Here is a 27,657-nt window from a genome sequence, read left to right as displayed (position 1 = left end):
TCAGGATCCATCCACTCAGGATCCATCCAGCACAAACTGTGTCCAAAAGTCTGTGATTTGGATCCAGAAAGCTGTGAACTGTTGGTGAGAGAGAAACAGACTGTATAGGCAAACAAGACTTTTCTCTTCCATGTAAGAAAATATAAATAAATTTAGAGAATAATAATAAATCTTTCAAAAGCCTTAAATGAAATCCAGGAGAATTTTAAATTAATTTTGCAGTTAATATTTTACAACTCTTGACAGTACAGTGAGATTGGAGTGGCAGACAGCGAGTTGAAATCAGATCAGTGTTCTACTCATTGCTTCCATAGAATTTGGTATCACAGATTTATTTTCATAGAAGATGATTGAGCTGAACCTACAGCTACCAGCATATAAAAAAGAGGGTAAATTTTATTTTGTACTAATAATAATCTTAGTCCTTCAACCATTTGCCTGGTGCATTAAACTCTAAACACAAGTTGAAGTGACTGGATACTTTACAATTTCCATGAAATCCCCAACTCTAAAATGAGTGGGATGGATAGTGTGGAAGAGAGGCTTGGGCCCAAAATAAACATTAAAAACCAAACAGAAAACCACTGAAAATTAACTACACATTTTCAGTGATTTCTCTTTCAAAACATTTTATTGAAGGAACAATGGAAATAGTGTGTGAAGCCTAACCATGTATTGTGTTGCTGTTCCAGGCTTCATCAGCAGTTTCTTGATGTTTGGAAAGTTCTGAGACCCACCCTGTTGGACTACTTGTGCCTAAGACTACAAAAACGTACATGTGAAAGAACCTCTCTTCCTTCTTCCACCGAAGGAAGCGTCTATCACAGCACTGTGGAAACGCCGTGCAGGCCTTGCAAGGCAGGAGAACAGTTTGTGCTTCCCTTGACGCTCGTGCGCAATCTCTGCTTCTTATGCACTCCAGCACCCCTATCAGCTCCTTGTTCTCCTTCACCAGCCCCGCAGTGAAAAGGCTGCTGGGCTGGAAACAAGGAGATGAAGAAGAAAAGTGGGCAGAAAAAGCTGTTGATTCCTTGGTGAAGAAGTTAAAGAAGAAAAAAGGAGCCATGGAAGAACTGGAGAGGGCTCTGAGCTGCCCGGGTCAGCCCAGTAAATGCGTCACGATCCCACGTTCCTTGGACGGGCGGCTGCAGGTGTCTCACCGCAAGGGGCTTCCCCACGTCATATACTGCAGAGTGTGGCGCTGGCCTGACTTACAGTCTCACCATGAGCTGAAACCACTGGAATGTTGTGAGTTCCCTTTTGGCTCAAAACAGAAAGAAGTGTGCATCAACCCCTACCATTACCGGAGGGTGGAAACCCCAGGTAATTATGCCATCTGCCGATGATTCGCATCTCTGTGTTAGCTCTTGCTCCAGCCGGTCTAGTCTTGGTGCATCCTACAGCCGTGCTCTGAAATGTGAAAAGGCAGGTTCCATCTGATGGAAGGATCTTGTGTCTTACCCTGCCTGCTGCTATCATAGCTCTGGCAGCCAGGACTAGGGAGGGAGTAAGGGGCCCCTCTCCCGTTGGGGTCTGAGTCCCGTCGGACCCCTGAGGGTGCCCGGATCTTGTCCAAGGTGCTGAAAGCAGCTTCCTCTCCCTGGACGTGGGTGCTGAATCCTCCCCATCTGAACTGGTTTGCATGAAGTCCGGGCACCAGCCTGGCCTCACCACCGTGGTGAGATTTATGTCTCACTGAAAACCAGCAGTTGACTCATTAAGCCCCAGGAAACACTAGCTCTCTCTTTAAAGATAAGAGTTGCAGTAAAATGGCATATTTTGCAGTGAATACGAAACCTGGTCAATTGATTCTTCCTAAAATACCTGGTGGACTGCCTTAAGTGGGATTTACTTACCTAAATGGAGAGTTTATGTAATATATAAATCCATCAGGTTCCCATAAAACTTTGACATTTTCTACTGATAACCCTCTTTGGACTGCACTAAAAACTTATGACCTCACTGAAAGGTCATTTAATTGGGCTTTATGTCAATGAAACAGCTGTTAAAAAATTGTAGTGTTCAGTGTTGACTTCTATAGGGATCTTGGAAAACAGGGCTGGCAAAGGTCTTTAGCAGTCATCCTGTTTTCCTCTGCCCAGACTCCTGAACCAAACAAAATTACCAGGTACATTCCTGACAGATATTTTCCTAATAAGCTCTAAAAATCCCATGTGATTAAGGCTCTACAACCTCCCCAGGCAAGTGAAGCTATTGCTTTTCTATCCTTACAGTTCAAAATGATTTCTAATGTCTAACCTGGCTCTCCCTTACTGCCAAAAATCACGGTAATTTAATTTACTAATGGATATGGTTGGTAAGTGTATACTTTTTATTCTGAGATTACTCCTTGTCTGGCATGAATTTTACTCTGAGGTGACATTCTGATCAGATAAGTGAACCGTGGGATGTTTCTTTTCACACAGATGAAATAAGGGAAAGACATTTGTTAACATTTGTTAAACACTAGGGGCTGCTTCCTCTTCTGATAATCCTTCCAGTGCAGCAGAGCTGCCATTGTGAAGGTGTATCCAATCTCCTGTAAACATTGTCAAAATTTTTATATTTTATAGCTACACTGAGCGGCGCTTGTTGTCAACAGTTTTCAGTGGACAAAGCTGATCTCATGCCTTGTTAAACTAAACTCTTCAATAATTTAAGAAAAGATGCTCATAAAATATCCCCTTTTTTTTTTTTTTTGTTTATTGCACTTCTTTATTTGCAGGCTGCAGTCTTTAGAGTCTTATTTCTTCTGGTGTAACTTTGGTGCAGTTAATGGAGTCTCCTCAAAGCTGACAGCACTGAACAGTGCTGATTTCAACCCTGCTTTTCTCATCTTTTCAGTGCCAGCTAACAAACACTGCTAATGGAATAGTCCAGCAGCTGCTAAATGGCTGCCAAAGTTTGTTGTTCTGATCCTGAAACTCAGAAGCTTTCAGCTGTGAACATGTCCCTATTGTCTGTCTGTGCAGCAGACTGGCAGTATCTGTGCTAGTAAAGCAGAAGGGGACAAGGTGCAGGTCTGGGTACTGCTGAATTGGTAACATGATCCCAGGAACAGCTTTCACCCATGTGGACTCGTGTGGACTAGCAGCTCTCAGAGTGCAGAGTTAGCCCACAGGAGGGACTTTGGGCACTTTGGACTCGGCCACCTTGTTCTGGAGGTGAAAGTGAGTGCAACTGTGAGGATACAAGCTGTGCTGTGCCAGTTCTCCACAGGACCCAGGAATTGCTCTCAGGCTGTTGTATTCACTCCTACAACTCTGCTTACAGGCACAACTCAGAAGCCTTGGCTCACAGCCATAGTATATATTTGTACAGTATAGCAGAGTGCAACCCACTCGGGTGCGCTGGGGCAGCAGCAGCAGAGAGAACTTGCACCACTGCAAGTGGTGCAATGCAGCTCCAGTTAGAAAGCAGTGCTGCAAGGAGAGGTTGGCAAGGCAAGAGAACACATGAGCTTCATGAGAAAGTGGCAGCAGTGAGACCACCGCAGAAAAGGCTAGGAGTGGTTGATTTAGGTGCCAGTCTGTTTAAACAACAGTCCTCTTTTAACTGCAGGAAATCTGCATCTTGGCTGTTGGTGATTTTAGGCTTAAATGAGATTCTCTGAGTTTCATCCTCTGGAGCTAAAGAATCCTTCACTGAATAAGTCAACACTGTATTTTTTATAATCTGCATACCAGCATTATTTTCATATGAATGTCCACCCTTTTGGGGATCATTTTCCATCACTGCAGTCTTTCTTGCTGAGTCAACCACTCCATGACCAGATCCATTAACTTCAATCCAGAATGAATGAGCTGTGTCCAAGATGGGAGGGCCTCATCCTTTCTTTGACAGCCTGGCAAATCCTCTGTTACTAGAGTACAGCTTTGAAATCTGGTCAGAGATTCAGGGATTTCATTACCGCTGCTGTGTCCTCAGGCTGCCCAGTCCCATTTTAGGCTCTGCTACTGAAACTGCACAGATTACACATGGCTTTTATTGCTGCTGCAACTATTCCTGGCAGATTTCTTCTCAGGTCTGCTGAATAGCAGGTGCCACTTAGGAAAAAAAAAGCAGAAAATATTCCTATATGTGTGCAACATCCCACTGCAGAGAGGAGTTAGCCACCTAATCTGAAGGAGGTAGGTATGTTGGTTATGCTCTGCTTCTCCCTTCATTGTTGCCTTCAAAGAGCTTCTCAGAAGTCTGGTTTGTTGTCAGCAGAAGCTGCCTAAACATGTAACCTATTGTTTTTATAAGATATCATTCATATGTAAGTATTGTAAATTTGAGGGTGTATACCATTGCTCTGGACAGGAGAATTTTTGACTTAGACTAACTGACTGCTTTCATGAAGCCTGAGTGGGACTAAGATATGATAGCCTGCAAGGTGGAAGACCACCTGATGGCTTCACTGTTGGCTGTGTATTTGGGAGTAGCCATGGGCACAGGGAAGAGATGGATCTCACTGGAGAGTGGTCTCCAAAAGTAGTAAACTGTGTGGAGATGGATTAATGTGTGAGAAATTGCAGTGTGGATGTTGTACCTGAAACTAAAATGAGGCGAAGTTTGCTTGCTAGCATCTGAAGTCACAGGCACAGCCAGGTTCCCAGCAAGAACTATTTAAGCCTAAAGGGAATGGGAGAAAGGTATGAAAAGCAGTGGCAGGACTTAGGACATGACCATATTTGTCTTCAGTTGGACAAAGATCATCAACACTTCAGCATGCATAGAAGGAAGGATTCCACCTCTGGCCCCTGGTGGACAGTAGCACGTAGAAGAAAAGGACCCCAGTGAGTGGAGAAAGTGTGGGTAATTTATGAGGACAGACAGGTCCCAACACATTCAGTTACTCAGTTTTATGCCTCTGGTCACACTTCCTTCAGAGTGGTTGAGCCCTGGAGAGTGACATGTTACCGAAAGAACAAGGAGAACGAGGCCCTGGGGGATACTCTTAGCCACAAACAAGAACATCTCGGAACGCTTCCCCACCACAGAGGCTTTAGCCCTCCAGGCAGTCACAGAACAGTCAGTGGAAAGAGTGAGTGAGGTGGCAAACAAACTGTTCAGCAGAGCAGAAATTAAGAGTGCCATGGTCAGAGCTGGGAAGGAGTTCAAGGCTTAAAATTCTTCCTGCTGACTCACTCAAGGCAAATCAAAGGCTTTCCCTGGCAAGCGCTGTTCACACATCCAGATTCTCAGCTTTCATTTAGAGAAGGAGTTGAGTTCTCACAGGGCTGAAGGAAGCAGCTCCCTCAGCTGTGGTGCCCACAGTGAGGTGTCAGCCTCTCAACACTGCAGGACATTGATGCACACAGCTGCCCCTTGCTCAACACCTCTGCTGGGTGCAGAGGGAACTCCAGCTCCTCATTTTTGAAGGCTGCTGGTTGGAGCTGGCTGATCAGCAGCAGACCTGACAAGCATCAGACCAGTTTCATGGAGCTGCTGAGGAAAACTCCAGAAGCAGCAAAGGAAAACTCCAGAAGCAGCAATAGTTCACAGCCTGGAGCTGTTCACAGGAGCATGGGATGGGAGGAATACAGCTCACCAAAACTGTATCTGCAGTGCTGGTATTGGTCTTGTTTCAGTATATAGCAGTTAAAGAGTTTATTCCTCTCCACTGGCTGTGAAGAGATCCACAGGGACTGGGCAGTGCATGCCAGATGTGAACACTTGTATTGCCTGTATCAGTCCTACCTGGATGTTTAAAGCTAAAAGAACAGTAAAGAAGCAGAAATACCTTTCTTTACCAAACAAGAAAGTGACAGCAGACTCTTCATGCCACAAACAGGGGCATATGAGAGGCAGAAGGAAAGAAAATAGTCTCCAGAGCACCAATCCTTGTCCTGGCCAGAGGCTAATTAGCAATGCATTGGGCCAGAGAACCACGCATGTGTGGTGTCCTAACAGCTATGCCGATGCCTCTGTTTGTGGGCAGAGGAGAAGATAAGTCCTCCAGTGAACTCCCTGCCATCAGTCCAATCTTTTGCAGGGTTAGGGCTCAGTTCTTCAGGTCACGGGTGATTAGCAAACTCCCAGTGGTATATTCCAGTGGGTGGGCAGACAAGTTGTTTAACCCTGCCTCTACTGCAGCATTGAGCAAGAAGCTGTGAACCCATTGTTGGTACCAGGCACTGTAAATGCCCCAGCTCTCTGAGCAGTTGATGTGCATTCCAAGCAGAGTTCCTGCAGCCTCTTCTCATGCACATGTTTTGCATTATCTATACATTATTTGCTTTATTCAATAGCAATTATGCCACTCTTTCATTAAGCTGGATAAATGAGAGTTTGCTGTAATTAAAAGTTGTTAGCTAACCTACCTAAAAATAATTTGCCTTACCTAGACAGCTCTTTGGCTCAAGCAATATGTTAAAACATGTTCAAACTGTATATTCCCATCAACATTTAAAAACAAGAGTGTACATTGCTATTTGTTTCCATAAACCAGTAAGGATAGGCTGGAAGATGATGCGCTGCTGAATTTTAGGCCAGAGGAACTCTAGATACTAAATCAGTCAATACAAGCCTGCTGAATTGTCCCTGATGCTGGGACAATTCATCCTTCTCACAATAACTCAAATTGCCTCCTTATTTTCTTTGGTAGCTTTTAGATGTACACGATACCAACTGGGAATTCATTCTCCCTACCTGTGCTGAAAGCCTTAACTAAGATAATTAGGCATTATGTGAGCTAGTAGCTAATAGAGAAATCTTGGAGTACAGGAATCACCCATTGTAGAGACTGCTCTCCCCACCAAGGATTATGGAAGACATGGTTAAAGCCTCAGGTTGAAGTCTCATATTGTAAACTTATCAGCAAGCCTCCTTGTGTTCCAGCCTAGGGACTGCATCTTCATAGGTATCTCACTAGTCAGGATTTTCAAAGTGTTTTGAGTCTTAATTCTACTATGTCAGAATCCAAAGTAATTTGGATCAGCTTTGGGTTTCTCAAAGGGGCAATGCTGTTAACAGTACTGACAGTGTGAGATAAAAAGGAAGAGAATTTGTGGATAGGCAGTATCTTCTTCTAGGCTAATTTTTAAATGGGTTAATTTGGATTTCAGTTTTCTGGCCTGCATTTTTCATGTCTTAAATACCAACCACTGACATATGCCTTATTATGCTAGATCTTTTATAACTATATTGCAAGACCCAAATTGATATTGCTGCAATGTTTGAATTGCCATTTACATTTCCTTTCAAAGATCCCACTGTCTGTCTGGCAGCATTTTCAAGTACCTGATAACATTTTAGATCTGGCTTCAGGTCTGTACTTATTTTTGCCCATCTGTAACATGCTGATAGTAAAATATGCAGTGTATTGTAGAGCACTATTAATTGTTATTAAACTTGGCTGTAAATTTGGCACATCCTGGTGATAACATTTAGAAAACTTCTGATGTGTTCAGTTTTTGAAGAAGAGAGGAATAGGTAATTTTGGAAGGGAGAGATGTACCTCCTGAATTTCTGCATGCCATACTTGTGGTACCTTGCTCAAGTCAAGATTCCTTATTTTTCATGTGAAACTGCTGTAACTGGCTGCAGATCTGGAGAAAAATGTCCAAGAATTCAGCTTTTGATTCTTGGGTTTGGACAGATTTGTTACTCTTCAATGACTTGTATGCAGACAGCAATATTTGAGCAGCATGGAATATGCTTCTTTTTAACTTACAAGATACACTTTCAAGAACACAGCTTTAACCATTTTTTCTGTTGTTTTTGTTTTCAGTCCTACCTCCTGTACTTGTTCCAAGACACAGTGAATTTAACCCTCACCTCAGCCTCCTTGCCAAGTTTCGAAACACTTCTCTGCACAGCGAGCCACTGATGCCGCACAATGCCACTTACCCGGATTCCTTCCAGCACCCTCCGTGCACCCCTTTCCCTTCATCCCCCAGCCACATGTTCTCCCAGTCACCCAACAGCATCAGCTACCCCAACTCACCAGAAAGCTCTTCTGGACCAGGAAGTCCCTATCAGCTCACAGGTAAGAATGAGCTTTGGGACACTCTCACTGAGGCATTTGAGGGTTGTGACAGGGCCTGGGGTCAGGTGACAATTCTGTGCTCCCCCCAGACTGTGGCTGCAGATTGAACTGTTGGATAGAGTGGACTTGGAATGTGATTTCTCATGACTGTCTCCTGTATATTGTCTCTCAGTCCTTCTGACAGATGCTCAAGAGATTGAGAACTGTAGTTGTCCTGCTCCTAGAGGTGTCTGGGTGTGATGACATGATTATTTTGGGGAAAAAACTGAGGAGAGAAGCCGGTGCGGCAGAAACGAGCACTTGCAAGACCTAAGTTAGGGACCTAGGGTGGTCAGGGTAGGAACCTTTAGAAACTCCATCAAGGAGACAGGATAAAATGGGGAAACCGGTGTGCAGAAAGTTTTTAAAGTTTATGGCAATCCTACTGACTGTATAAATTTCAGAAAGTTAAGATGTTTAACAATCTGGCCCAACACTTGGAGGAGTCACCAGGCAAGTTCCTGTGACGTTGGAACATGTTCTACAGTTCTGAGATTAACAGGTTTATATCACTCAGATTGTTTGTGCTGTGAACTCCTAACTTAGTACAGATCTAATTACCTGAAAATTTAACTGTGCTTTTACTGCTAATGCAACACAGCTAAGAGCTAGTTTTAATATCAAAAAATGGCTCAGATTCACTTCAGCACTTTAACTTTCAAGCAGTTTCAGTTATGTCAGCTTTTTCACAAAGATGAATTCAGGTCAGAATCTTGTAATTTAAGATTTTAGTGTCTTAACTATGAAGCATTTAAATTCAGGTCCTTAATGATATGCCTATTTCATTTTAAGAAAGAAGTTTATTTTACAAGGTTTTTGTAGCATTTGAACTTCCTTTTAAATTGAATACTTTCAACACAGTGTGATGTTTTTCCTTCCCTCTTCATTCATTGAATGTGCCTTCATTCATTTCTTCTCTAGATCTCTATTTCTGATTATATCATATTTAGCAACACTGAAACATTTCATCAAGTAGCAAGACTTGTTTGTCTTGCCAATATTTTTCTTTCTCCTGTGTGTAAGTAAGTTGGATTTAGTGGAGCTGGTCCTGACAGGTAAATCAGGCCCATTCCAGCTGTGTAATGACTCTGACTCGTGCATTTAACTGAACTTGGGACCTTGCAAAGCTACTTAATAATGGACGTGGCTCAACCTGAGCTTCAGTATATCACAGCACACGGCTAACTGATAAGCATAATTTGCCTGTGTAACAATTAGGGATGGAAGGCTATCTAAAGCAAACTGGAGTTGCATCAAGAACCTTGAGAGGGATTGCTGTGACCAAATATAGATGTCAGCAATGCAGGTTTCTGCATCTCATGGAATTGTCTACACTCTCCCTGTAACCAGAGCAGGAAAACAGACACTCCCAGAAAAAGATTCATTGCATCTTCTTGTGTATGTCCAATACACTGTGTCTGCAGGTTCCTATTTTTCTTTAGTGGATATAAGGAGACCTAAATGTGACTAGTTTAGGAGCAGACATCAAAAATATCCATATAACCACATGATTCTGTGTTTATATTCCTTTCTGTAACTTATTTTCTCTTCCACTTTTTCTTGTCTCTGTTTTACTGTTTTTTGTTGGAGGGTTATGTCATCTAAGTGTCAGAAATATCATATAGTGTATGAAATTCCTAGGTCCTGAGCAGTGCTTAAATAGAATAGAATAATGTGGCTTACTTGGAAGATTCAGTGGTTGTCTAATGATACAGTTCACAGTTATCCACTCTGGGTCAAGTTGCTTCATTTTGAGGGACAGACAACAGACCCCAAACACAAGAGGGAATTTCAGTCTGGAACCAAGTTAAACCCTTCTTAGAGAGACCCTTGGTCCTGCAGGCTTGTATATGGCTATAATTTTCATATTATCCCATTGAGTTGCTGTTCAAATGAGGCAAAACTACACACTTTTAGTGCTTATGCACTGAATGTTGTCATTTTATAATATGAAAATGAAGTCCTTTTTAATTTGGCTTTCTAAAGCCTCCAGCCTTTCTGGGTAATCCCCACTGTAGAGTCACCTTCTGTTTTCTAGCTCATGTTGCTGTAAATGAAACAAATCAGGAACTGAGCAGTTGTGACTTGATACTTTCCTCCCAATGTTTTCATGACATCTATTGCTCTTTGATGGGAGACGGAACAAACCAGGGGAGGGACACATTTCCCCTGTAGGACAGGGGTAAAAAGACAAGTCTGGAGGGAGTTTTGTCAAGTCTGATTTCTACAGCTTTCCATAAGCTTTTTTTACATATTATGAAGAAAGAGAGCTTTCTCCCAGAGGATGAAATAAAGTCAGTTTCTGTTTGTGTTGTGAACTCCTGACTTAGTACAGCCCTAATTACCTGAAAATTTAAATTGTCCTCCACAAGTTTTGAATTAAAGACAGAAATCTGGAAATAACAGATGAAACTGCATTACTTTCTTAGGGTAACAACCAGTGTTAACAGAGAACTTGATTTTACATGGGTCTAGGCCTGAGGCACTGTTGTGACCACCCCTCTCTCTTTCAAGCACTGCATGTCCAACATGACAGCTTTTCCTTCCCATCTTTGCTGAACATGCAATGGTCTTAATATGGAGAATGAAGGGAAGTCAGATTCAGATTTGTGCTTTTCCCAGTCTTCTCAAGCCAAACAGTACTGAAGTGGTAAAATACTCACCAGGAAAAAAACCAGGAGGAATTTACCAACATACTGACTTAGATGTCTTTCTTCCTCTCTTTCTCCTTTCTTTTTTCTTTCTTTCTGTAGTGGAAACTCCACCTCCGCCCTACCATGCAAGAGAACCTCCAGGAATCCACAATGGACGGTCAATGGATGCAATAGCTGAAAGTCAGCTAGTGCTGTCTTTGCCCAATGGAGGTAAATCTGCCGATGGAGAAGCTGAAAGTAAATACCATTTGTATTATTCTTTAAATAAAAACTTTTAAGAAAAAATATTATTTTAAAAAATTGTTATTTGCACATGAAGGGTTAGTGATCTGTAATAATAATTTTCAGTCAGTTTTGCAGTAAGGCTGTGTGCTAGACCCATCCATTAGCTAGCAGGAGAGGTTGAAGTAATATTTCCATGAATTATGTGCAAAGTTACAGAGTTTAGACCTTATTTGCATCCATGGACTATTACAGTTAAAAAGCTGTTAATGCAAGCAAACACTGTTATCTACATTGTAAAGATAAACATATCAAATCAGGGATGGTGGGGCAATATAACACACAAAAGAGTTATCCATATCAGAACTCATTTCTTTATCACCTTCAGCTCTAGGTTTCAAGTACTTTAAAGCCTTATGGTAGGGACCTTTTTACTGCCATCTTTGTATAAATGTTATGGAACTGGCTGGCTGGAAAAGGAAAGGACATGTTCTAGTGGAGTACAAAGATATTTTGACAGAACTCCAAAGTCTTTGTCGTCTTATAAGAATTATTTAGTGAGAGGCATTAATGGTCAAAGAAGGGTCTGGGGTCCTGTTAGCACCCCTCAAACAACTTGATGACCTCTCCTCTTGATGGCCTTTCCTACCTTTGGGCTAGTACTGGCTAGTGCTAATGCCCCCACCATTCAGAGCCCGTGCTGCAGAGTAGGAAGGGGAAATGGAATTCTTCTGCTAGCTTTTGCTTTGGCTTCCTGCTATTGCAATGAAAAATCACTGATGTTAATTTAGTCCATCATATTATTTTCCTAAAGAAGTGTCATTTCTAGAATGAGGACTGACATTAAAAAAAAAATATTGCCAGCCTTCTGAAACAGTGAGGAGTGTGTATTTAGCATGGAACTGGAGCAGAAGGAATGTGAGGGGATAGTGCTAATTATGGATGGGGACACAGAATGGCTGGATAATAACAGGTTATCAGACACCAATACTTATAAATAAATTGTCAAGCTAGTTTAATCTCTTTATCACAGCCTACCATCCCTGATCACTATCCTAGTGAATATTAGTTGGAAGTTTATTAGAGGTTATGCACAGAGGTGCTCTGGGGGCAGGCGGGCTCACATGCCTGTGGTGAGCAGGCAGGATAAAGTTTCCTACTAATTCCTGTAGGACAAATGAAGCTCAGAGATTCTGTTACATTTTTGAGTCTTTCTCTGTCTCTGACTTAGAAAACCTGAGCAGGGGTAGATCCAAAAGAAATTACCTTGCTGACATTTCTGCTTACAGTCCCACATGGAAGCGGAAAGCCTGAAAGCGTGCAAAAATTGGAGTGATTTATTACTTCTGAACTCCAGAGTTTGGTATTAGGCTGAAGGCCTAATACCAAAAACTTGGCTCAGTTTTGACTTGCTTTGAGCCCATCTGTCATCTCTATCTCCTGCTGGTGTGCAGAGCAGATGTATCCCTTTCTATTTTCAGTGTATAGTTTGGGCCCCAGTTCAGCAAGGAATGTCAGTGTGGTTGATTTAATGCAGTGGAGTTTCCACTTTTAAGAAGAAGTGGGGCTCTTCGAGGCTTAGAGTTAAGCTGATGCATCAACCTTTTGCATGTTTGGTACTTCAGTTATAAAATCAAGAAGTAATGGAAGCTTCTGTGAGGATAAAGTATGACATAAGTGACTGTTTAGATAAAGAGATGGGGGTCTGAGAGTGGGAGGGAATGAAAGAAAACAGAGCAAGATTGTTTAAAAAATATTGCTGAAACCTGAGCAGCTGCTTAACTTTATTTCCTACAGACTTTCGGCCTGTTTGTTATGAGGAACCCCAACATTGGTGCTCAGTTGCCTACTATGAACTCAACAACCGAGTAGGGGAGACTTTCCAGGCCTCCTCTCGAAGTATCCTTATAGATGGATTTACAGATCCTTCAAATAACAAAAACAGGTTCTGCCTGGGTCTGCTCTCAAATGTAAACCGCAATTCTACTATAGAAAACACCAGGAGACACATAGGAAAAGGTAAGAGGAAATCCCCTCTCCTGAGGAATAATATTCAGAGCTCAGAAGATCCATACATTGCATGAACTAACCTATCTGATTCATCAGATGTGCTTGCCTTAAAATCAGACCTCTGACATTACTTGTGAAATAGAAGAAAAGCAGAGGATTCTTTTCTGACTGGATAACAATCAACAGAGTAACTCCTTACAAAGGCTATTTACTTGGCCAGCAAAGAGAAAAATGTTGTTTATAGTTGTGTGTTCTAATTTAGCAGTATGTATTTTCATTTTATTTATTAGAGCTTCTGGCAACTGGGAATATTGCCATTGAAATGCCACTAAAAGGATAATTGCTGGTGCCTCAGGGCTGCTTCTCCTCCCACCAAGTAACAAAGGGAGATGGATGAAACACTTAGTAGTTCAGTTACTTAGCTGAAGAACTCTGGTGGTGTTGTGTTTGTAGCTTTCCCCTCCCCCCCACCTCCTGCCAGTCTGATTCCCTGGTTTGTCAGCTTTTCACTGGTAAAACTAAGGTTTGTGTCCTCCCACCAGTGGCTGCTGGTGCAGCTCTGTGTGCTCCAGCGCTGGTGTACAGATACCCTCAGCATGCAGTGCTGGGGCCAAGCACCAGGAGTCCACACCTGGACACCCATGGCCACACACACTCTGTCCCAGCTCCCCAGGGTTGTGTAGGGTTTGATATTCTCCCAGAACTTACTGTTGTTTGTGGTGGTGAGTCAGAAGCCCTGTGCCAGCCACTTCTCCATGCAGATGAAGCTTTGCCTGTTCTGGTACATCCAGTCTAGACTCATTATCTTGCCAACCCAGCCTCTCACCAGTAGCTGCCTGGGAATGCATTTCCCACTGGGCTAATTAACTCTAATTGTTCCACTCCTATTATCTTGTCAACCTCACCTCATTTCCCAGGCCTAGAGCAATATTTTAATTGGCTCTTGATAGTCTAGTGTTGAATGACTGAATATGAGGAAGCTCTGAGACAAATGTGATACATTTTTTGCAAACAGCAGCGAACCTGAAGGCTGGAGCAGGCAATGTTGTGCTAAGCTCTTGCACTTTTCCCCAGAATGAAAAACACTTATGTTGCAGATGCTATGTGTGCCATAGTGGTTCGTTGTGTGGAGTGCAAATGTGTTGTACATCTAGTCCTAACTTACTTAGAAAATAAAGCAAAGCTTTACATCCTATCAGTGTAAGCTGTCAGAGGGATGTGGATCAAAGCTGAGCATGGCCCTAAAAGAAGAATGACAAAAGATCCCAGCTGTCATTTGCAAATGTTACAGTCTGTGACTTTCTGCCCCAAAAGATGAGGAGACAGAAGAGAAATAAAGTTGGGTCAATGCTAATGGTCTTCATCCATTTAAATGTGAAGATCTGTCTTAATTGATTGGAAGTCCTTTAAAGTCCTACACTAGGAATGTGCCCAAGGGAAGGGAGCAGATTGCCCAGAGAGGAGCTTAATATATCAGAGATCCTCAATTTTACTGCTCTTCCCTGTTTATGCAAATCCTAAAAAAACATATACAAGTGGAATAGAAGTGGCACCAGTGCAGGCCTGCAGAAGAGCACAGAGCAGCTCCAGAAGCGTATAGTTCAAAGGCATGGTGGACAGATGAAAGCTGCTGAAATGGATACAATTGTCACATGTTAACACTGGAGAAAAAAAGAGTGAGTAAACAAGATTAGCTCAGTAGGATAAGGATATGTGATTGAATTGTCATCTAGAGTATCAGCGTGAAACCATTTCCTGGAAATACCACATCAAAGCTAAAAACAATCCAGAACACAATGCGACATCTACGAGCAATTGGACCTGTTTCAGCAGTCAGACTTCAAGGACAAAAAAGTAACTTTTGATCAATGTCAAAAAGATGTGGATGCTTGGAGACTGCTGAATTTTCAGTTTCTGCAGAGGCAATGAAATTCCACTAAAACATATGGACCTTTGATTTGGTGTTCTACAAATATGTATTTAGCTGCTTGGTTTCCTTTAGGGTGCTTTCCTCTGGTGAATGAGTACTAGAATAATAGGAATACACACTGTTTAGTGTTGTATTTACTGCTTTTAAAAAGTTCACAAGAAGAAAACAATTTGTAACCTCTGCTTTCAGAAGTGGCATTGATGTTTTTGTTATTGTAGCACAATGTTTGGGCAATGCCTTTGAAAGCATTCATTTTTTTTCAGAAAATGGGTTACTTAATATACTTTGAAAACTCAGCCTTTAAAAAATTCACCTTAGCAGCTTCTGTGTGACCCCAAGTCTATAGCTTCTCCTGAAGATTTGAAATGTGGTGCACATTTACGTCCTAATTCTTCTCTCCCTACCCTCTGTTCTCACTTCATCTGATTATTTCAGACAGCTATATGGACTCCATCAAGTTCCTTTCTGTCCTTCCCTTTTGCCCATTTCCATGGGAAAGAAGATCAAGTGGTATCAGTCACAGTGGTGTGCAGCACCCCACAGTGCCTGGTGCAGTTGGAGCTGATGCTTTCCTGTCACTGCTGTTCCCAGTGCAGCACCAGAGTGTGCTCCGAGCCACAGCCCTGCCACTCACAGCTCATTTCAGATCTTGTGGCTGCTCAGAAGTCAAGTGATGGCTTGAAGACAGACTTTAGGGTTCCCATCTGAGTTACCCTGGAAGACTATGGGAGAGTGTATTTTTTCCCAGATTCTTTTCCCACTCAACCTGCTTTCCCCCATGCCATTCCCATTTCTGTTTAGAGGCTGGTTTTGACCTAAGGATGTGCTGCTGCCCCTTGTTGTTATGACTGCAGAATGATAAACAGACTGGGAATATGTAACCAGTCTGTTTGTATGAAAGACAGCAGGAATAAAACTAATTACAGCTGCATTATTAAAGCACATTTACCAGTATCTTTGCAGGCAGTATGCTGAGGCTCTGTGAACGTTTGTATGTGTTTGAAGAGCATACCTAGTATTAGGAAGGAGTATTTCATTTTTATTTAGTAGTGGTTTGTACAGGAACAAAGAATTGAGTTCTTCCACCTCTCTTGGCTCTGGGAAGGATTCATTTCCCCTAATCTAGCCATGGGAAGGGTGACTGGGCATTTTCACAGATGACTTGTCCCCTTTCAGGTTGTGGCTTCATGCTCACTTTTCAAGCAGTCAGGGTCCCCATTGCCACACTTGTACTGATGAAGATCTCACAAGATCTCACTGAAAATAAATTTTGTTTTGTTTGTTTTCAAGTTTATTAGCTGGTTCAGTTCCTCAGCCTGGACAGCAGCCCAATCCTCAGCTGTTGCTGCCAGCATGAAAGCAGGTGTGTCAGCAGGGGCAGGGAATGGGAGAGTCTTTTCAGCACCTGCACAGGCTTCCATGGCATTAAGCTGGCTCTGAGCCTGCACTCTGTAGCAGATGGAGTGAATCATCTGGTCACAGCGTCTCTCTCTAGCTATCAGCTAGAGAAGGCATCTACACAGTTATCATCTTACAGATGATCCCCAAATTCAAGGTTGCTGAATTAGGCTAAGATAAATTCTCCCACCAATTCAGGTATGTTTTCATGCAAGCACATATCCTTGGTGGATCAGAGTATTTGAAGGGATAGAAGTGCTTCCACCCTAATTTCCCGAAGTCACAGTCAAAATTTGAGTTAGTATTGGTAAGTCACTTGGGAACTGGAAAGTTCTGAAGAAAAGCAGTCATTTTCATGCTAAAGGTCCCTTGGAACAGGATCGGATGAGTAAGTCACATCATGTAAATGCAAATACATGGTTCTGATGTGGGAGATAAAGCAAAATACAGAAAAGTATTTAAGTACATGCCATGCTGTGTTTTAAATGTTTGACAGTAGGACCCTGTAGTGAAACAACAGCGTGCAGTGAAGTGGGTCTTGGCCAGTGCACATTTGCTTAACAGCAAAAAAACACATTTAGCTGTGTAATGCAATAGTGATTTTTCCATTCTTGCTTAGTTTTGATTGATGTTTAGGATATTGTTGACATGTGCTTGATGTTTATGTATGTGTATTTTGTCATAAAGTTACTACTTTAGTACAACTATGCTGTTGGGTAAAAGTAAAGAAACCAGCACTGAGAAACAAAGATCCTGGAAGGATCCTGGTCTTGTGTCCCCAAACCAGTAAAATAATTAATTACTGGCATAAAGTGTGTTGTGAAAAATGGAGACATAATACATGTTACTTTTTTTTTTCAAGGTGTTCATCTTTACTACGTTGGTGGAGAGGTTTATGCTGAATGTGTCAGTGACAGCAGTATTTTTGTGCAAAGCCGCAACTGTAACTACCAGCACGGTTTCCATCCTGCCACGGTCTGCAAGATCCCCAGTGGCTGCAGCCTCAAGATCTTCAACAACCAGCTCTTTGCCCAGCTTCTTGCCCAGTCAGTCAATCATGGTTTTGAAGTGGTGTATGAGCTGACCAAGATGTGTACGATTCGAATGAGCTTTGTTAAAGTAAGGATTCTTTGCTTTCTCTTACATCCTTGCTTTTGCTTTCTCTTGCATCCTTTGGTGCAAAACTAGATCACATCAAATCCGTTCCAAGGGAAGATGTAGATAGCCAACTTTTGAATAGCAATTCATACTGCTTGTTTTCCAGTATTGCCTTAAACTTTTGGGTGCTCAAAATCAATAGCTTTTGTGGTCAACCTGAAAATGTCGGAGAGTACAAAATTCAGGTGCTCCATAGAATCTCTGTGGAAAATAGGCAGAGAAATCATGGTGGTGGTCCCCCACTGACTGTTCAAAAAGCTCAACTCAGAAAGGCTTAGCAATATATAAATGTTGTAGCACATATCTTAGGCAGTTGTGATCTCTCCCAATGTTACTGGTTTGCAATAGAGCTTGATGGAGCCATTAACTTGAAAAGAATGTTCTTATGTATTTAGGCTAATTTACAGTCTCACCAGTACCACAGACTGGTATATATTGTCTTAATCAAGAAACACTGGGTCCTTCTTCATCCCTCACTGAGCTTGCAGAGAATTGTTGTTTGCCATGTGCCCAATCCCTCACAAATACTGTTTTACTTTCTGATGATATTCACTCTGGCCAGCCACACAACCAGAAGGGCTTCTTGCAAGCAGAACAGAAAACTAAAAAGAATATTTTACCTTCCCCCTGTTATTTGGAAGAGACAAGGGGCTACCAAATCCATTACTGTTCTGTTACTGTCCTTCATATTTGATTTTCACAGCCTGACTGCTCTGTGGGAAGACTGCTCTATCAGTCTTTGTGGGACTTTCTCAAACCTTCTGAATGGCCTTCTCACCAGAACAAGATCTCTCAACTCCTTTTAGCACTTAGGATTTATTTGCATGCCTGTTGTAGCATCTAACCCCCAAAGAATGGCACGTGTTTCGAGATAGTTTCCAGATGATGCTAGACCAGCTTGCTATAGTGCTGTTGGGGAGAGCTGGCAGCAATGTTCAGCCTGCAAACTAGAGCACTTGCACCATTAGAAGTTCTTGGTCCTGCTAGGTACCATAAAAATGGCTTGAATATGTTCCTTTATCTTGCAGATTTATTTTTATACAAATGACTGAATTGAGGTGATTGAATTCTCATCTAAGATACCAAAAAGTGCTTGAGGCTCAAGTCCAGTTTCCTTAAGTTCTACAGAGCTGATGAGTTGAGTCCTACATATCTTTCTGGTCTAACTTTTTCTAGCCATCCTTGGGGACCCATCTTCTTAAGTCTTCAAGAGAATCAGGAGTGCCCTGTAATCTCTCCCAGGAGTCCAAGCCAAAATCTCCATGCCCATGCTGCTGCTTTGTTCTTGAGAGTGAACTGAAATCTTATTCACATACAAGCATTAGGGCAAAAAAAAAAAAAAAAGAAAGCAAGAAACCCAACAAACAGCATTTTCTTTAATGGAAGACATGAATGGGCATGTTGTTTGTAAAGGCAGTATAGCCAGTTACACAATATTTTCATTATCTCAGTGATTCAGGGGCAAGCTCTTTGATGTGTTATCTGCCTCCATGCCCAGCATGGCAGCAGAAATGGTGGTGTTGATCCACTGTATAATGCTGCTGCCATATTATCACCTTGCTTTGTTGAAATAATAACAGCTATTATTGTGCTTCAGTCACCATAAGACCAGTGCAAGGAGTTATTTTGAACTCTTTCCCATGACGTCTGGAAAATTGCTATGCAAATCTCATCTAGGCTCTTTCTTCCTGGCCTGCAAATACGCTTTCCTTTATTCAGTCTTCCTAAAATATTTGCCTCCCAAGGAGTGAGCCCTCCTGTGTTCAGTCTGGGGTCAGGAGTGATCCTGGATGTTGGGGATGCAGTGCCAAAGGGCATGCTGTCTGTCAGAGCCATAGTCCAAGAGAGCCCTCATGTGCAGGGCAGTGCTGTGGCTTCTCTGCTGACTCGTGTCCAGACACTGCTGGTCACCTACAGCCCAAAGGGCTGGAGATCCTGCTCTGACCCCACCAATGCTTGAGCTACCAGCTGGGAGGCAGGGATAGGTAGGGATTGAGATATGAGAAACTTGACAGGGCTGTGCCCTCTTCTGATGTAGGGCATGGGGACAGAGGGAGGTGAAGGTCTTGTCCCCTCTGATGCCCTTTTTGTGCCCACTGAGCAGCTGAGAGGAGCTCAAATATGGGTGTATCATCAGTGAAAGCAGCTTCCATCCACTGAGCACTGCTGAAAACCAAAGCAGGTTGGCTCTTGCCACCTCTCCACAGCTGAGGCAGCTGAAGCACTAAGGGAAGAGATGGAGAGTTTCTCCAAGCCGAGGTCTGAACCCAGCTCAATCCCTCCCACACCTCTCCAGGTCTTGGGGCTAAGGGGAACACCTAGCAGACTTGAAAGCTCAGCACTCTGGGACATGGAGACTAGGCTGGAGTGAGCTGTTGCCCACAGGAGGAGGGAAGTGTTGGCAGGAGCAGCAGGACCCATGAGAGTACCAGTGTCCTCTTCCCACCATCTGTGGAAAACACCACTGCAGCTTTGAAAGTTGTACTCACTTCATTCCCTCGTTAAGAGAACTCCAGCTCTGGGCTCTTCTCAGTCCCGGGGTGAAGGAGGCTACCTGCAACCCAAGAGTGATATACAGGGAGCATCAGAGTCCTTGCCCTCCTGGCATTTCCCCTGGGGGTGCTCCAGCCAGAGACAGCATCGCTGGGAGTGTTTGGGAGTTGCCAACAGAGGGAGATGGCCAGCCACCTGCCAGGCTCCCCCAAACCTGGCACATTGTGCTTGAATCCTGTAATTGCTGTTCCTCTAGATTTTCTGTCCTGCCTGTCAGCAAGGTGTGCCAGCTCCTCTGACACTTGCTCTCTTGCATATCTTCACTGCAGTTGAGTACTTGTGACTTCACCACCTCAGAAGTCTGACTGTGCTGGCATTTTATGCAAACGTTTACAGAACATCAATCTGAGGTTCTGTGAATGCAGGCTCTTTCTAGTCTGATAAATGCTCTGTAGTTCAGAAAAACGCTGTCTGTTTGGAAGTACTCTTTGGGCTTTGGCAGGTCCATATCTTACTCTTCTGCTTTCTTTCCCCTTTTCTTCATTAATTAGCATGGATTTTATCCAGACCACTTATGGTGACATCTCATTTTAGTGTTGATCCTAATTTTCCAGCTATCATCTAAAGAAGTAGCTGCACTGGCAGCCACAGCTGTCTGAGCTGCTCAGCGCTCTCAAATTTTGGTGACTTTGGCAGCCATCAGTCTTAATATACCTCATATCCTTTTTTGACAAGAATACCAACCTGCCTGCTTATCAGAATGACAGGTATGACTCAGTGTCTGATCAGCATCCCACAAATGAAGATCCTCTTCCTGTAGTGGGACCATGTTTTGCACATTGCCCTATGGAAATCTGAGATCAGTTCTGCCAGTGAGACATCTGGTGAGCTGCAAGACTCTGGGCTGTGACTCGCATGCCTTGTGTTGCTGTGACGTCAGGCTGCCTGCTTTGCACTGCTTAGACACTGTGCCTGCTTGAATCAGAGAATATGCTGAGTTGAAAGGGATTCATCAGGATCATCAAGTCCAGCTCCTGGCCCTGCACAGCACTATCCTCAAGAATCACACCCTCAAGCTTCTTGAACAGGCTGGTGCTGTGACCACTTCCCTGGGATGCCTGTTCCAGTGCCCAACCATCCTCTGAGAGAAAAGTCTTTTCCTAACTTAAACCTGCTCCTTGAAGCATGGGTACTTCAGGTTTTCTCTTCTCCCTGCCAGCACCCCATCCCTACCTTCTCTCAGATGCCTCATATCCCTTATCTTCCCCAAGAGAGTTGGAGAAATTACTGCAGGACTTCCCACAGCAGACAGCTGGGAACTCTTGTTGGCAAAGAGGACATGTTCAAGGATAGAAAACCCATGGGCAATATTTATACATAGGCTAAGTATGGTACATAGGAACTGCTGGAAGTTTCCAGAGGTTAGGCAAATACTTAGAAATTCTAAATTCTTAGAATCAAAGGATGAATCTCTACCAATACACGAAGCAGTGCCCAGGACCATCCCTAGTTCCTGTTAATGAAAAAGGCTGGCCTGCTTTTTGTCAGTGCCAGATAGCAGTCTGCCAGACTTCCCTGGGCATGTCCCTGGGGTGCAAACAACAGGGACCATTCCCCACGGGCTGTTTGCAGGCAGCCAGGCTTGGAAACAGGCCTTTCCATGCTAGTTGTTCTCTGCACCTGGAAGTGTAACTGAGATTTTTAATTTAATAGCATTGAATCCCTGGTAATTATGCTAACAATGACCTTAAAAAGGAGCTAAGTTTTTAGAGAAAATTATCCCTAGGATAAAGTAGCAAATCTTGGGAACTTGGATGGTGGACTGTCTGTGGTTGTGTTAGACTATCAGCACTGGAGTTATGATTTAATGTTTTGAGTGGTTTTAAAAAAAAAAAAACACCTCACTTTTTGGTCCTTTTATAGGGCTGGGGAGCAGAGTATCATCGCCAAGATGTTACAAGCACACCCTGCTGGATTGAGATCCATCTGCATGGACCATTGCAATGGCTGGATAAGGTGCTGACACAGATGGGCTCACCTCACAACCCCATCTCCTCAGTCTCTTAAGAATCATCTCTAGAATTCCCTTAGGATGGATGCTATTGCAGGCAGTGGCTTATAGAATTCCCATGAACAGAAGCTTCTATATGTAGATGTATGTAGATGTAAATATATCTATACATAGTCTACTCTCTTTTTTAATTTTTTTTTCATTTTGTGGTTTCTAGTTACTCTGATGCCAGTACAATAAGTTTAGAAAGTCGGGTATAGCATATCTGTTCTCTAGTACAAAATAAGCCAAATTCCTGCAAAAGTGTCAAACATTTCCTGTGAGCATTTTCATTCCCCAGCCAAGCCAGTAAATGGTGCAAATTCCCAGCACTTCCACGTGGGTTCAGAAACCTGTCTGTCACTGCTCCTAGTAGGTGAAATTCACCCTTCTGCAGGCAACCAAAATCAGATCTCTGTGCCATTTAAATTCATCTTACATCCTGATTTCAAGTCCAGAAGAGGACCTGAGGTGGTGCACAGGACTTATGCATAGAGGTGACTTTTATCTAGGGAACTGAAGGACTAAACTGCCATTCCAGTCTGTCTCCCTACTGCAAAGCACGATGGGACAACAAATCCTCTGAAGTGCTGGATGCACACTGTCTCTCCTGGGATTTGGCAGGAGAAGGGAGCATGTTCAGCACACGAACCTTATCTCAGATCATTCTGGACAATCTGAGTAGTCTGATACTGCTAACATAGTAGGGTATGGTACTGCTGCACTGAAAAGCAACAAGCTCCTAAGAAAAAAAATAATAATTTAAATATATGCCCATGAGTTAAAAAAAATTAATTAACTTCCAGTGCTTTTTTGCAAAGTAGATACATACTTGCATATGTGTCGGGTGTGTAAACTAAATCTGTTCATTCTACAGTATTGATGTAGCTTGTTTTAAGATTAGGACTGTCTGTATTTAGACTGCTGTGCTGATATCAAGGTACTCCTAAAAGGGATTTGAACTGTGATTCAGAAAAGGGACATTAATTGTGCATTGAAGAAGCAAATCATTACTTTATCATTCATCTTGGGAACAGAAAGCCCCACACTCAAAGGATGCAATGAGAAGGAGATGGGAGCCACGTCCATCCCCTGTATTGGGCCAGTCCTCGGGATCTGACAGCATTGCTCAGGTCTGACTGAGAGGGCTTCCCTGCCAGTCACTCCATACATCCCTCTGGATGGTTTCTCATCTTAGGTACACGCTTCTTCATTTGCTGAGCTTTTGCCTTGCCTGCAGAGGATGGTGAGGCATGGTGGAGCCATGAACAAGTAAAGAGTGAATCTATGTGAACAACCATGTCTGTGTTCTTTCTGTAAGCAGGGAAACCTAATCATACCCTAATAATCATACCCATTGCCCATACCCTAATCCCATCCTTGCAAAATGCTGTTCACTTGGAAACCTTTCCTGAGAAGACATTTTGATAATCTTTCCTTTTGCTGAAAGAGTTGAGATTATTTCTTTCCAGGCGTAACAATCCACTGAAAATCGTTTTTATTCAAGGGTCAGAAAGACTGAAAATATCTGCAACATCATTCCTCCATAGAACAAGTAGAATTATTAGTGGAAAAAAAATGTTTTTCAGAATATTTCTTTTCTTCTCAAACAATATCTGGTGCTGGACATTTTCCTGAATAATTAGAAGAAGACTCCTGAAATCTTCAGCTGTATCACAAATGCAAAAGGAAATAATATCCACCAGAAAGACAGTGAGTAAACTAACAGTGTTATTTCATTTGAATGCATCTTCAGCTGCCTGCAGCTTTAGCAGGGCACAGAAGGATAAATTGTTGTTAAGTTTGAGCAGTAATAGCAAGTTGTATAGGAAATTTGTAAGTGCAAAGAACCCTATTCTGTCACCATTTGATGTCAGCAGTGTCACTGTGAGACAGGAAAAACTTTACAGTCTCTTGCAGCAAGGAAATCTAATAACAATAATAATCATATACAGAAATTCCAGGCCATTTACTATTTAGTAGACTTTAGAGACATCAGTTTGGAAAAATGCATTTTCCTCATCTCTCTCTGTTACAGTATCTGTTAAGTGATCAGATCCTGGTAACTTTTTTCAGTACGTTTGTTGCTCCTCTTCTCCAGCTGCACCTTTGCTCCAAAGGATGAGCACCTTTTGATTTTGCTTTTTTTTTTGTTTTGTTTTGTTTTGTTTTGTGTTGTTTTGTTTTGTTTTGTTTTGTTTTGTTTTGTTTTGTTTTGTTTTGTTTTGTTTTGTTTTGTTTTAGCAGCTAAGGACAGAGGATATTACCTTTACTGTCCAGGATCTAGCTCTGTCCCTTATCCTAGATTCTTCCTTGTCTTTTAGGCTGAAGCCTCCTTCCCTTTTAATATAGAGAGAAGCCTAGGAGTTCCTTTTAGACATTCCCAGCATTGTCATCTTCCTCACAGAAAGCAAAGAGAAATGTTCTGAGGTGCATCTGCTCTTGGGCAGTTCCAGAACTCAGTTTTCTGTCAATACTGCAGAAAAAAATTGGAAAAATGGCCAGTGAAAAGAAGCAGCTTCTTTTGGGGCATTATTTGTTTCATCACAAGGTATTTCAGGCAGGTGAAATACACTCCTGTCTGAGCATGCTTGTGTCTTCCCACTGAGTATAAGGAGAACTCAGGGTCATTAGCTCAAATGTAGACTGCTACACTGGATGTATTCAAAAATAGATGAAGGGAACCCTAATGACAGTGTTTTGACTTTTCCAGCCTAGTAATGATGCTTTTTCTGCAAGTGTTTGTTTGGAACAACAGACCGACTTTTAAATGGAAGTCGGTCAATTTAGAGCAGTTTTTCCTTTCCTTTATGTCTACCTTTAATCATTTTACAAATAGGATTTGGCTTCCATGTAGTCCATACATGCATCTCATTTAAGGTAGTCACTTTAATAACTGCCTTACTAATAAGAAAAGAGGCATTTCTGGAGCATGATTCTTCTGACCTATTTAAAACACCTGTATTAGCATGAGATGAATTTCAGCAAATTTAACTATTTGCTGAAAACTGGATCAAAGCACTTGATTCTGGGCAATTCTGGCAACAGCCATCTGTTTTTAGCCTTTGGGAAGGCTGATACCACTGTGTCAGTTGTTTCCTATTGTGATGGTTTCTGGGGGCTTAGCCCACTGTGCTGTGCAAACACACAGAAGCTGACAGCTCCTCCCCAAAGCCCACAGTACGTGGAAGGAGCGGTGGATGAGACAAAAAAGCAAATAAGATTACACTTGCCCAGATAAAAAATAAGGCTAATAAACCATTTATTTCCCTTTATTTTTAACAAGGTTCCTTTTACAGGCTTTTCTAATATATATGAATTGCAATTGGTTAAAATTCAGGTTTCTTACAATTTACAGCAATAGAACTTTGCATCTCTAATGTCTTCTGCACTTTGGAAAGAGATGATTTCTGCTCAAAGGTCTTCATGAACCTTTAAACCTGTAGTCAGTTTAAGGTCTTTATAAATGTTCTACTCATTAATGCTCAGCCTTTGGAGACAGTCCTCCTGAGAGATTTAAAACCACTTACAGCAAGACTACTTAGTTGAAAGCAGATTTTTAAAATGGTTTTTTTTTGAGTCATCAACAGTTCATAGCCTCTTAAAAGATTCTGTGGAGCAGTACCATGCATCAGCAGGCAGCGGCGGGAGCCTAATGAGGCAGAGTCATAAAGCACATTCAGCATGGTATGTAGACCACTTGTTTTCCTATTAAACAGTCGAGAGAAGATGACTTCAGTTGCTGCCAGTTCTTCGGCACCACCAGTATTAATGTGCTGTTTGCATCCGGAGGTGGCAGGAGCAAATCTCGCAGCCTGGCTGCCTGGAGCCATTCCATGGCACTGCTGCTTGGGTGGCTCAGTCCCATCCCCTTGCCTAGGAAAAGCTGCCCAGGTACGGCACAGCAGTGGCTGCAGCATTGCAAGGTGCAGCACGTGCTTGCCCTCCCCATCAGCTGCTATTCCACCAACGTGTTTACTCCTCATCAGAATGCTTCGGCAAGCTCAGTCTGAAAGGTAACTGTGGCCCAAAGTAGCATCAGCTGGACTTGAGGAAATCCCCTCCATGTCTCCAGCAGGTACTGTGTCAAGACTTTCACTACCCTGAGCAACCTTGTTCAAGCAGTCCCTGTCAGGAACAGGGTGTCAGACTTGATGCCATGGTGAGATCCCTTCCAATATACTTCATCCTCTGGGTTTCTGTGGAGATTCAGTCATAACTGGTTGCCACAGGAAGGAGCTCTCTGTTAGCAGCACTTTCAGGATGAAACATTTTTCTCCTTAGCTATTTCATATTAGTGTTCCCTCAGCATAAAATCAGCACTCCAGACATCTCTCACTGTAAACGTATATATAAACCACACCCCTCTTAAAATGCAGAAAACAAGGCAATTGTGACTGTAACCTTATCTAATCTGCTCTTGTTCTTCCTGACTTACAACACTCATCTTTGTCTATCAGCTCTACAAATGAATCTCACCAGTGACTAAGGAGTTGCACAAACAGCTGGATTTACAGAGACAGCTCAGGCAGAGACTTGGCTTCTTGACTGCATGGAAACAATTAATAAAAAAGCCTGATCAATTTAGGAACTTTAAAGGGGTATCAAGTATAAGATTAATGTTCTTGGATCAAGACTGCTCTGGTACAACTACAAAGTATTTTAGGAATACTTTAGCACTACCTGGTACTCAGCAAAGGAAAGAAACATTACATCCTCTCTACTATTCACCTCTTCCCCTAGCTCCACATAACCTAACTTAGTACAAGCAAAATCAAACACAACAAAAAAAGAACAATGAGTCATAAAGTAGAGTAATTAAATACCATTTTTCAAAGCTGAGAAGTGCTGCCTAAAATGTAGATTTATATCACGAGAAGGCCATGTAGTTATAGGACAAGTGGGTAATGGCTTTACTGAAAGAGGGTAGTTTTAGTTAAGATATTAGGCAGAAATTCTTTATTCTGGGGGTGGGGAGACACTGGCACAGGAAAAGCTGTCCCAGATAACTACAAAGCCAGGTTGCATGGGGCTTTGAATAACCTGGTCTACAGGAGTGTCCCTGCCCACGGCAGGAGGTTGGGACTTGATCATCTTTAAAGGTCACTTCCAACCCAAACTATTTGATGACAACGATGTCCCAGATGCCCACCAAGCCAGGAACAAGACTTCCTTGCTCTGGAGAAACCTGGAGACCCAGCTGTTACTTGAACATCTGAACCCAAGCCCTTCTGAGTGAGTGGAGACCTCACTGAAGGGGCTGAGAAAATTTTTATAAAGGATTTACAGTTCATGGGTGTTCCAGTAGCCAGAAGTGCACTGAGATGATGAAGATACTGAGGAGGAGGAGGGAGCATACAACCAGATAAGCCCAGTGGTCATCACTGGAGGTATAAGGCAGTACCTGCCCAGGCAGCCACTCAAGGCCTGTTTTAGTAGCAGCTTGAATTACCACAATCCTTGCTTGGGCTTTTGCTATACACCTGGCCTGGGAGAATGTGCCAGCTTCCCGATTAAGCCATCTGATATCGTGGGGCAAATGGTGTCCCAGGTGCTCCAGAGAGTAAGCTCTGGTTGCATTTGGGAACCAAACGTGGAAGATTATCCTCTGCCTCACCACAAGACTAATGAGGAGCTCAGCTTCAGGGCATTGTCCAAGGACACTACAAACACATCCAGCATATACTCCTCAAAGAAAGATGGAGTCTGAACAGAAACTGCACTACTG

General features: G+C 42.7%; 1 protein-coding gene across 2 annotated transcripts; it reads left to right on the top strand.

The window, feature by feature from the left end:
* The first annotated feature begins 695 nt into the window (after nucleotides 1-695).
* Nucleotides 696-23,226, top strand: SMAD9 (SMAD family member 9). 2 transcript variants are annotated; one of them, XM_063149183.1, is made up of 6 exons: nucleotides 696-1,323; nucleotides 7,718-7,975; nucleotides 10,768-10,878; nucleotides 12,688-12,909; nucleotides 17,091-17,347; nucleotides 21,803-23,226. In XM_063149183.1, the coding sequence occupies exons 1-6, from the start codon at nucleotides 912-914 to the stop codon at nucleotides 21,944-21,946; spliced, it is 1,404 nt and encodes a 467-aa protein (XP_063005253.1). In that variant the 5' UTR covers nucleotides 696-911; the 3' UTR covers nucleotides 21,947-23,226. The 2 variants fall into 2 exon arrangements, with proteins under 2 accessions (XP_063005253.1, XP_063005251.1); XM_063149181.1 differs by having other exon boundaries at nucleotides 10,768-10,905.
* The last annotated feature ends 4,431 nt before the right edge of the window (nucleotides 23,227-27,657 follow it).

The sequence above is a fragment of the Melospiza melodia genome, chromosome 2 (genome assembly GCF_035770615.1).
Source record: "Melospiza melodia melodia isolate bMelMel2 chromosome 2, bMelMel2.pri, whole genome shotgun sequence".
In the NCBI taxonomy this organism is placed as follows: Eukaryota; Metazoa; Chordata; class Aves; order Passeriformes; family Passerellidae; genus Melospiza; species Melospiza melodia.
The sequence above is the reverse complement of the archived record's forward strand: the minus strand, read 5'-3'. Positions and strand labels throughout refer to the sequence as shown.

Excerpts from the sequence above, each read along its gene's own strand:
- SMAD9 (XM_063149181.1), top strand. The coding sequence starts at position 912 with ATGCACTCCAGCACCCCTATCAGCTCCTTGTTCTCCTTCACCAGCCCC. Across the intron at positions 7,976-10,767 it reads AAGTCCCTATCAGCTCACAG|TGGAAACTCCACCTCCGCCC; the intron begins GTAAGAATGAGC and ends TTCTTTCTGTAG. Across the intron at positions 17,348-21,802 it reads TTCGAATGAGCTTTGTTAAA|GGCTGGGGAGCAGAGTATCA; the intron begins GTAAGGATTCTT and ends GTCCTTTTATAG.